The sequence below is a fragment of the Numenius arquata genome, chromosome 14, assembly GCF_964106895.1.
Source record: "Numenius arquata chromosome 14, bNumArq3.hap1.1, whole genome shotgun sequence".
Classification (NCBI taxonomy): Eukaryota; Metazoa; Chordata; class Aves; order Charadriiformes; family Scolopacidae; genus Numenius; species Numenius arquata.
The window spans coordinates 900,374-910,615 of NC_133589.1; the positions used below are offsets into that span (position 1 = coordinate 900,374).

Consider the following 10,242-nt stretch of genomic DNA (forward strand, 5'->3'; position numbering starts at 1 on the left):
GAAGAGTATATTTGATTTAATTTTATGTTGATGTAAGTTGAGATTAGTTGTTCTATCGTAGTCAATAGAGGTACTAATCTTCAAAATAGTGATAAAGGTCTGATCTAATGATTAATTTTGCTCAAGAACTGTGTTTTCTTAAAAAGAAATATGCAAAATCAAACAGAAGAGTTTTTAACTATAAAACAGAAACCATGGGCTAGCTGGGCAGTCGGAGTGTACCTGGTAATGCTGTTGCACTGCTTCACTTCTTTGGTGGGTTTTTTAGTTTGTTTTGTTTTCTTTTTTTCCCATCATGATTTAGTACTGGAGGACATTAGCTCAGGGGCTTTGTTACCCCTTTCTTCCCGACAGGTTTATGCCCAGAGTGGAGATAGTTCAGAAACACAACACTGCAGCCCGAAGGCTCTACATCCGAGGCCACAACGGGAAGATCTACCCGTACCTGGTGATGAACGATGCTTGTCTGACCGAGTCGCGCAGGGAGGAGCGGGTGTTACAGCTCCTCCGCCTCTTGAACCCCTGCTTAGAGAAGAGGAAGGAAACCACAAAAAGACATTTGTTTTTTACAGGTACTGAAAAGAGATATTTTTTTGTTATTTTAAAACTTACTTTATACACAAAGATTATAATTGCTAAAGTTTTTGACAGCTACTGATCTCTAATACTGCAGTTTTTGAATATTCAGAAGGTAAATTCACATCTGTGCAGGTGATTAGTCTTTTCTGGCACTGTGGCGCCCCTCAGAAGCAGTAAAGTTGATTTCATGTGATCTGGGGTGTTTTTAGAGTAGCTGGCACACGTCATTTATGGTACGAACCTGAGCTGTGAGTAACATACACAGGCCGAGACAGAGCCCGTTGGGGCTGTTGGGAATGGCTACATGTACTTCCCATCGAGCATTCAGAGACAGCTGGAGAGGGACAGAACCAGGCTTTTTCTCCCCAAGTTGCAATATATGAATATTGAATTCCTTTTACCCCTTCCACATAACACAGAAGAAGGAGTTTGTTTGTAGAGCTGTGAATTTGATCTATAGTTTCTGAATTCTGCCATACGAGAACATATCTGTGTAATTTTTGAAGTAAGTTTCTATATCCACGGTGACGTTTATTTTCAGGAATATATACGGACTGGTTTGTTATTGCCAAATAAAATCCATTCATAATCTAGGCTTTGGATGCAGGACTCCTGTGGAGCGTACTTCTGTGAGCCTGTAAAAGGTTACATGGTTTGGAGCGTACATTTGCCAACAGCAGCACCTGGCAATGCTTAAACATTACACAATTAACAAACAGAATGGTAGGGAGGCCTTAATGAGGGGAGTTAAGGAGGGTTCCGATGATTTATGTGTATAAATTGCCAAAATACTCAGATAATGAAAAGGTCACGTATTTAGGCATTTCAGCCCGGGAACAGGGAATGAAGGCTGAACACACAGCTTTAATTCTTTCTCTTTCCTTGTGTATCTTGGCTTTTCCATGTGTTGATTATAAATAATTCATTCATGAAATGAGGAACAGAGACTATCAGAGTCTCGCCTGGCAACATACGTGATCTGATTGTGATTCAAATACTAATGTAAATGCTTTAAAATAGTTAAAACTCTTGTGCCTTCCAGACGCTAAGGCTGCTGGCAAGTTCCAGCTTACAGCTGTGTAGCTACTTCATCTTAATGTCTAAATACTTTTCATTTCAGAAGGTCAATGAATCACTTTCTGAGTTCATATCAATGAGTTCTGTACTTTGCATTAGTCAGTTCTAACAGTCCTTGGGTGGTGAGCAGGAAACACATCACGGGTAAGGGAAGCTTTAATCAAAGCTGCTAAGCCAAAGCTGCTGCTTTGCTGTTGTCCTTCTGAACAGTGCTGAGATCTGATTTTAGGTATGGTTTTATAAGCCCTGCTTTTGGGCTATAACAGCCTCTAGTGACACGAAGCTTGTCGTGAGCTTAGTGGCCACACGGTGAGAGTTGCACTTACAGAGCTAGAAATGCCCGTTTGACTTCGGGCTTCAAAAATACCAAAATGTACAAACCAAAGGATTTGTTATAACAAAAGGTAAATATAGTATCGACATATGTGAAGACCACTGTGCATCGCTGAGCCCAAAATATCAGAAATGCAGTAGGTAAAGCCTTGAAAGATACAATAAACTAGGCCGCTGCTACAGAAATACATCCCCCATATAACATGATTATTAAAGTAACATGTTTTGCTTCAAAGAGCTGGTTTTAAATTGTACGGTTTTTGGAAATAATTCTGCACCGTGTGGTTTGATACTGTTCGAAAAAACCCAAAGAACATTAATTTCTGTGCTGCCAGAGGGTAATGGAAGGAGACCAGAAGAAATAGCTCATTAATACCCCTTCTTTGCAGAATGCATTTTCTTCTTCAAGATTGATGAAATTACCAAACAATTTAAAGGCATTTAAACAACTTTTTTCTGTATTTCTGAGGTTAATTATTACAGATTCTGAGGGAAACGATGAGACCAGGTTTGGTGGTGACGGGAGGATTTCTTATTATTGAATATTTTGCTGGGTCTTCCCTATGTTATTTTCACATAGTGTCATTTAAACCATCTGTTCCTCAACTATGTTCAGATTTTTTCCTCCAGTTTTTCCAAATCACTTTAAATACCCTGTTGAGTTTAGTACTTTTGTTCTCCAGAGTCGTTTTTATTGACATAAGGCCAGTGTCATGTAAGCAGATAATATAAACCTGTTTGCATCTGGACAGAATGTCACCCTCTTTTCTGCAGATAAAGAAAAGTGGGAAGAATTACGAGGGCTCATTTTTTTTGCTAATACAGTTGAGATGTTTCTGTTAAGATGAAACAATCTGCTGTTGTACTTGCTTTCCTTTTAACTGACCTTGTGAATTAGTTATGAGTCTAGTGATAAAAATTTTCTCTGGATCCACTTCAGCTGATGATCGCAGTCGTGTTCTAAGGGCTGATGTTTGTGTGCTAATTCTTCTAGTAGTCCTTGGGTTATGGATTAACTGTTTTGTTCTGCTCTCTCTGCCCCCTGTGGCCCCTCTCCCCCCTGCCCTCCTCTCCTCCAAACGACCCTTAGTCCCCCGGGTTGTGGCAGTGTCTCCCCAGATGCGTTTGGTTGAAGACAATCCCTCTTCCCTTTCCCTGGTGGAGATCTACAAGCAGCGCTGTGCCAAGAAAGGCATCGAGCACGACAACCCCATTTCTCGTTACTACGACCGACTGGCCACCGTCCAGGCTCGGGGGACACAAGCCAGCCACCAGGTACTGGAACAGGCAATGGACTTCCATCAGGGGCTTTTCTTGCCAACTCTGCTGTGTCCAGTCCCCGCCCAACTGCTCAGCCCTCATTAGAGTCAGACAGAGAGATTTTGCAGAGGTGCTGGTTTGATGTTGGGGGTTTATTCGTTTTTTGCTTCATGTATTCTTGAGAACTCTTCCATCTCTTTGGTATTTTAGATTATCTTGGAAAGCTTCAAAAAAGCTGTATTTGTTTTACTCCAGGTTGTTTTGGGTAACTGCAAACAGACACGGCGTTGATTGCTTTTTGGCCCTTTCATACAGCACTTTGAGAATAATTAATTGATAACATGGGAAACAGCATTCCTAATTTACATAAGCAGTTCCAGCATGTTACGTGAGGCAGCCTTCCCCCATCCTTCTAATGTTCTCCTAAAATTGCCACTGGATTCATTTCATCTATGTCAAATAGAAACAGCTGAGAGATCCCACCCCAGTACGTGAGAGTTCTCAGAAAGAACAAAGCTCCCTCTCTCCACAGCCTCCATCAAACAGCCAACTGTGAGAAATAACGTTATTTTATGTTTTCTATCTTCAGGTTAACGGAAATTTTTACATAAAATGCCAGTCCCGTTTCAAATCTAGCTATTAGAAAAGACACAGCACACATGTGTCACGGACATGGTTTTGAGAAACCCCCTTTTCAGGTTTTCTTTGGTAGAAAAGAACCCGAGGTGTTACGTAACATCGGCTGCTATTTTGAGAGTTTTTCCTTCAGGTTATTAATTGAAGTCAGTATGACTGTCGTGCTTTCTGGTGTAATAGAACAGATCCTGACTTTCTTTCTTTCTCTAATTAGGCTAGTATATGCTACAGTAATTAAATATTTGGGTAGATTGCAAACATTTACATCTAGGGAGAAAACTATTGCATGGTGTACGCTTACAGAAGCACTCGGATACAGCTCTCAGCTTTAGCTTTTTGTATTTTTAGGTAATTTTTCTGTACTAATACATGTTACAAATTACTTTACCCGGTGTCTTTCCCTGTCCTGTGTGATAAAAATCCTTCCCCTTTTACGCAGTACGTGCAGGAACCCCGCAGAGAGCCATCGTCAGCTTGCAAGTGTTCTAGACCCCACCGATAATTTCAGATCTTGTCATTATGCTTAAAATAAAGGATTTTATTTCGTTGCTGCAAAATGCATATCCAGCTTGCATCCAAGCTAGAAAATAGTGAAGTTTGTGCCGTTAGTTTCCCGTAAGGAAGCGGAGTGTCGTCGGTCGAATGCCTCTGGCTCAGTTCTGATTGTCCGGAAAGTCTCCCATAGAAGATATTTCAGATCAGGGTGTATCACTTCCCAGTCTCAGGTCTTCTCACGTGCCTGTTTGCAGTTCTCATGCTTATATGGTTTTATTAAACAATTAGTCTTTTCAGATAAAGAACCTTTTCTAGCTGGGCAGAGGATGGGGGAACAAAATACTACATGTGTTTTGACAAAGAAGTCAGGAAATGGTGTTGGATTGAAAGCGTCCAAGAGGAAGATGTTTTTCCTAAATGGGATGCAGCACTTGAGAGAAGTTCGGTGGTTGGTTTTGGTGTGTTTGTCCCTTGACAAGAAGGGCATTAAACCCGATCTCCTTCAACCGCCACTTGTCCCGTGCAGGTTCTGAGAGACATCCTGAAGGAGGTGCAGAGTAACATGGTGCCGCGCAGTATGCTGAAGGAGTGGGCTCTGCACACCTTCCCCAACGCTACCGACTACTGGACCTTCCGCAAGATGTTCACCATCCAGTTGGCACTAATTGGCTTTGCAGAATTCATCTTTCATCTGAACAGACTCAACCCCGAAATGCTGCAGATCGCCCAGGTACGCGTTAGTTTGTTCTAGATGCTCTTGTCTTTGATCAAATGGAAATTTGGACTGAGCTTTTGAAATGAGTCAAACCAGTAATTCCACATAGGTAATTAACAGTGCGTTTCAGTGGGCTTTTCATTTATATGTGATTGCACATCATGTAGGTAGTAATTTAAACGGCAGTCCCTGTGGACATCAACTCTGCCTCTGTGGTGAGAATTTAGAACTTTGCAACATCGTTCTTAGATATTGCAACTGTTCATGTAAATGACTGATAATTCTCTCTTTTTAGTCCCCCTTCAAATATATTGCTTTGAATATAGCTCTGTGTCAAACAGATTTAAAGAAAATTAACATTTAGAGCTTCATTTTCTTAAAGGGGAATAGCCATTTTCAAATACGATTCTCTTCTCAGCATTGCTGTCACGTCAAGCTACAACTCCTATTTGTTTTAACTCAAAATGAGGTTTGCCACCTTAGTAGGGCAAAGGTGGTATATATTAAAGTCTTAGTGCCATCTTAATGCATGGAGGGCTACAGTGTGTAGAGCAATTAAGATTCTTTAATCCCTCTAGATACGCATTCGGATGCTTCCCCCGAGAGGCCGATGCATGGAGAGCACTTGCCCAGAGTGGGGACGCAGAGAACAGAGATGTGTCTGTGTGACTCCTTACAGACCGTGCTGCAGAGCAATCTGTTCCTTAAGTCTCGTACTACAATCACGTGTATTCAGTACCGGGTTTCAGACACACATTTTGAGAAAAAAACATACCTGACTTTGGGCATGCCTTTAATTTCAACTTTTTAGCTCAGAAAGTGTTTGAAAAGCCACCGGAGTACCGATTTACTCTTGAGTTTTAACAGGAAACAAAACTCCAAGTTATTTTGGTTTCATTAATGAAAATCTGTTCCTTTAATTACTTTTGTGCATCTTGCTTTTACATCCAGGACACTGGCAAGCTAAATGTAGCATACTTCCGCTTTGACATTAACGATGCCACTGGGGATCTGGATGCCAACCGCCCAGTTCCCTTCCGGCTCACACCCAACATCTCGGAATTCCTCACCACCATCGGGGTGTCTGGTCCCCTCACCGCCTCCATGATCGCCGTCGCTCGCTGCTTCGCACAGCCAAACTTTAAGGTTTGTAATCCTTTGGAAAGGTTATTTCAGGCTTGTTGTGATTTATGAACGAAACGGCACTTTCTTGGTCAAGGTAGAAACTGAACAGTCTGTATTTGGTTTTAAACCTTACCCTCAGGTCATGACACAGGCCAGCCGGAATGCTTGCAGTTTGCCTTTCTGGAAACAATAAGAGGAAGATAGGTGTAATTGTACCCTTAATTTAATTTTTTTTGGCCAAACACATTAATTCAAGCTGATTGTTTCAGTGCTGTAGTCTCACAGATCCTTACAAATTCTGGCAGTGATAAATAAAATGTAAATTTTATTTACATTAAATTAAAATATAAAATTTTTCATTTTCAGTGAAATGAAAAATGCCACATCACTTAGAATCTTCATAATAATCTGTGAATAGGAATGTGCCTTGGCCCTTCGTTAGTGGAAGAGAATGCTAAAGATATGCTGTTCTTTGATGGATTCTAGCTCTTAGCAGGGTGTAGTTTTCTGAAGAAATTGTCAAACTTCATTTTAAATTCTAATGCTTCCCAAAAATGAGGCATCTTGCACTTAGGCAAGCAATTTGCACCAGAAAGACATTGCACAGAACGTCCTGTAGCCATGGCGTGAGCTAGTTACTTTTTAAAAGATGGAATGTATCCTAGAGTGATTTTTTTCTTTATCTATAATACAGAAAGCTGTGTTAGAGTAGTTTTTAATAATTCATCATCTTACCTTACAAAGCCACGTCTGTACCTGCAAACACATTTGCAGACACAGGCTGTGATTTCACCATCTGAATGATGAAGGGCCACGTGGGTTTGGTGCAGCCCCACCTCGAGCACTGGGTGCAGTTTGGGGGCCTCAACAGAAGAAGGGCATCAAACCACTAGAGTGTGGCCAAGGGAGGGCAACCAAGAGAGTGGAGGATCTCCAGGGCAGGACTTAGGAGTGGCTGAGGTCCCTTGCTTGGTTGAGGCTGAAGAAGAGAAGGCTGAGGGTGCTGAGCTCCTCTGTGGTGACCAGTGACAGGACACGGGGGAGTGGAAGGAGGCTGTGTCAGGGAAGTTCAGACTGGACGTCAGGAAAAGGTTCTTCTCTGGGGGGGTGGTCATCCCTGGACCAGGCTCCCCAAGGAAGTGGTCATGGCACCAAGGCTGTCAGAGGTCACGGAGCATCTGGATGACGCTCTTGGTCATACGGGTTAGTGTTGGGCAGTCCTTGAGGAGCTGCACTTGAGGATCTTTATGGGGCCCTTCCACCTCGAGAGATTCTACAATTCTGTGGCTTCTTGAAGGTCAGAGCACTGGTGCCCACTTACTCTCTTTGGAGTGATGGGTGCCGAGCTCAGCTGAGGCATGTGTCGGTTATTACTCTACCTCACCTATCTTTTGGACTTGAGGAATGCTTTTAACACTTTCTGCATTTACCTTTTTTACAAGCATCCATAAAATATATTTAATATGTTTGTATCTGTTGGCCTAATGTCCCTATTCCCTGAGAGCACAGTCACTGTGCAACCTCCAGCTTTCAAAGCACTCCGATCTTTGCACAGGACTTCTCTGTGTGTCGGGGGGGAAAGTCATCAGCTTGGTGGACCCATTATAAACAAAACATCCATGACTGTGTTTGTGTATGAGGATCTTAATATAGTTGATGAGATTTTTCATTTCTGTAGGAGTCACTGTTCACTGTGTTGTGTTTTCATAATGAAAGCTTTTTATGAAAAGAAACACCTGGAGAGGAAATAGTGAAGAAAGTTGGGAGCGACGGTCATCTTCAAAGACTGATTGCAGTGCGGGACCAAAAGCGCCAAAATGATGTTGACTTAAATGTAGTTACAATTCTATAACTCCTGATGGTTCTTCGGATTAAATCTAATAGTCTGGTTTTTGTCCTTCATATAGGTGGATGGCATCCTAAAAACTGTGCTGCGGGATGAGATAATTGCCTGGCACAAGAAGACGCAAGAGGACACTTCCTCCCCGCTGTCGGCAGCAGGGCAGCCCGAGAACATGGACAGCCAGCAGCTGGTGTCACTGGTGCAGAAGGCGGTTACCGCCATCATGACGCGGCTTCACAACCTGGCTCAGTTCGAGGGGGGAGAGAGCAAAGTCAACACTCTGGTGGCGGCCGCCAACAGCCTGGATAATCTCTGCCGGATGGACCCCGCCTGGCACCCCTGGCTCTAACTTGAAACTTCCAACAGCTTTTTGTGCTGCTCTCTGTGGTGTGAGCCATATATTGTGTTGAGAAAATGTGAAAAAAGCTTTCCAGACCATGGCTTCCCTGTCACTGCATCTTGTCAGTCTTCATTTTAATTGTGTTTACAGTAATAGGACAATTTTACTGTTTTTAATTTTATGAGGGGACATTTCCTCCTGTTTAAAAAAGGTTGTTTAACATGGAACAACAGCTTTCACAAATAGCTTACCATGAAGAGAGGAAACAATGTACAGAAAAATCTTATTTTATGATGAGGACTATAAAACTAGGACTGTTAGATTTAGGGTCTGCCGTTCCTAATAACCTGCAGTATATAAATTTTTTATACAATAGTAATTATTAAAAAAAAAAAAAAGGCAGTATTTCCAGTTACTGAATTTTACTTTGTGAAATTTTACTTGATCACTGTCCCTTCATTATACCAAACTGAAGGCACAAATAAATACTCTTCCTTGAACATTGCGTCAGGTTTCCCTGAGCAGAGTTGGTTTGTACAGAGACTTTTGTACCAAATGTACAGAGGGGAGTTTTTGTGAGGCGCTGAGAAAATGATGATCAAACTGTGCTGGCTTTTCTCGGAGCACAAGCCGTGTACATAGACGTGGAAACCATTTGGGGTATTTGCTTTAGTTGTGGATAGTGTTTGGGGGGGGAAGTTTATGAAAAGGATGGAAAAAGTCATCCTTTGATACATGTATTTGGCTGTAATAGATGAAAAAAGTAAAATCTTATAATGTTTTCTCTCTTTTTTTAATGTTTAGAATTACAATAGCTTCTTTAGAATGAATCCTTTTTTTGTAATTTAAGAAAAGATCAGTTTAATGTTTCACTCGTCTTTCTGTTGTGTTAGCATTTTTATAAAAATTCAGTGTTAAGAATGTTAAATTTGTACAGAGTGATTTTTTTCAAAATAAATATTTTGTAAAACGCTCTATGGTATTCATTTTATTTAGAATATTGTTAATACAGTACTGTGGACTAAATAGGGAAGACCCAAGAGCAGGTGTAATGTTTAATAAATGCAAACAGCCTGTGTGCTGAAGGTGGTGAGGGTGTTACGGAGCCGGGGAAGGGCTGCTCTCGTGCGGAGCGTTGGTTGTTTGCAGAAGAGCTGCAAACAGAACTGGGTGTGTATGACAGGGATTTCTTCATGCAGCGTGCAGGCTTTCTTCCTGGCCAGTCAATTAGCGTGTTACTCATCTGTTTTCTAAAAGTCTGTCTTTAAACATAATAGTCTATTTTACGTCTACAAAAAATTCAGCTTTTAAGTAGCTGTTCAGAGGTCAAGGTAATACCTGCAGATGAACCCTGTCAGCTCTGTCCCTGCTGTGCCCACAGACACAAACGTGCTGTTGACTGCCATAGCAAGTCAGGGGCCAGGCTCTCCTTTTTATTTTTTAAATTTTTTTATTTTAATAAGCAGTCAACAGGCTCTTCAGAGGTTTCAGAATAACATGAGAGGCACAACTGAGGTTACTCACCATCATTCAGTGGTGCACTGTCTCTGCGCCCGCCCGATGCCTGTCCCTGGGTGGGTGAGCTGGGTTCACGGATGAACACCCGACTCCCGGTGACCAAGGCCTGCGGTAGGTACCACCGTACTCATTACTCCGAAACAAAGTGTGCTTTCTGTGGCTCTTACAGAATTGCAGAAAGACCTGTCTTTGAACCAGTCAATGGACACGGACCCAAGTGTCGGCGTCACACCAGGGGATGTGGTCCTCACGCGACAGCTCTGCCGATGCCAGGGCAGCTGGAACGGAGAGAGCCGGGGGCTGCTGGGCAGAAAGTGTACA

The 10,242-nt window shown here is 42.2% G+C and overlaps 1 protein-coding gene across 3 annotated transcripts in view; it reads left to right on the forward strand.

The window, feature by feature from the left end:
* TRRAP (transformation/transcription domain associated protein) overlaps positions 1–9,378 on the forward strand; it is a 79,902-nt gene extending 70,524 nt beyond the window's left edge. For all 3 annotated transcript variants that reach the window (XM_074158805.1, XM_074158806.1, XM_074158807.1), the window contains 5 exons: positions 355–572; positions 3,080–3,264; positions 4,907–5,110; positions 6,047–6,241; positions 8,128–9,378. In XM_074158805.1, coding sequence (XP_074014906.1) covers positions 355–572; positions 3,080–3,264; positions 4,907–5,110; positions 6,047–6,241; positions 8,128–8,412 — 1,087 coding nt within the window. In that variant the 3' untranslated portion in view covers positions 8,413–9,378. The remainder of the gene's footprint in view (positions 1–354; positions 573–3,079; positions 3,265–4,906; positions 5,111–6,046; positions 6,242–8,127) is intronic.
* The last annotated feature ends 864 nt before the right edge of the window (positions 9,379–10,242 follow it).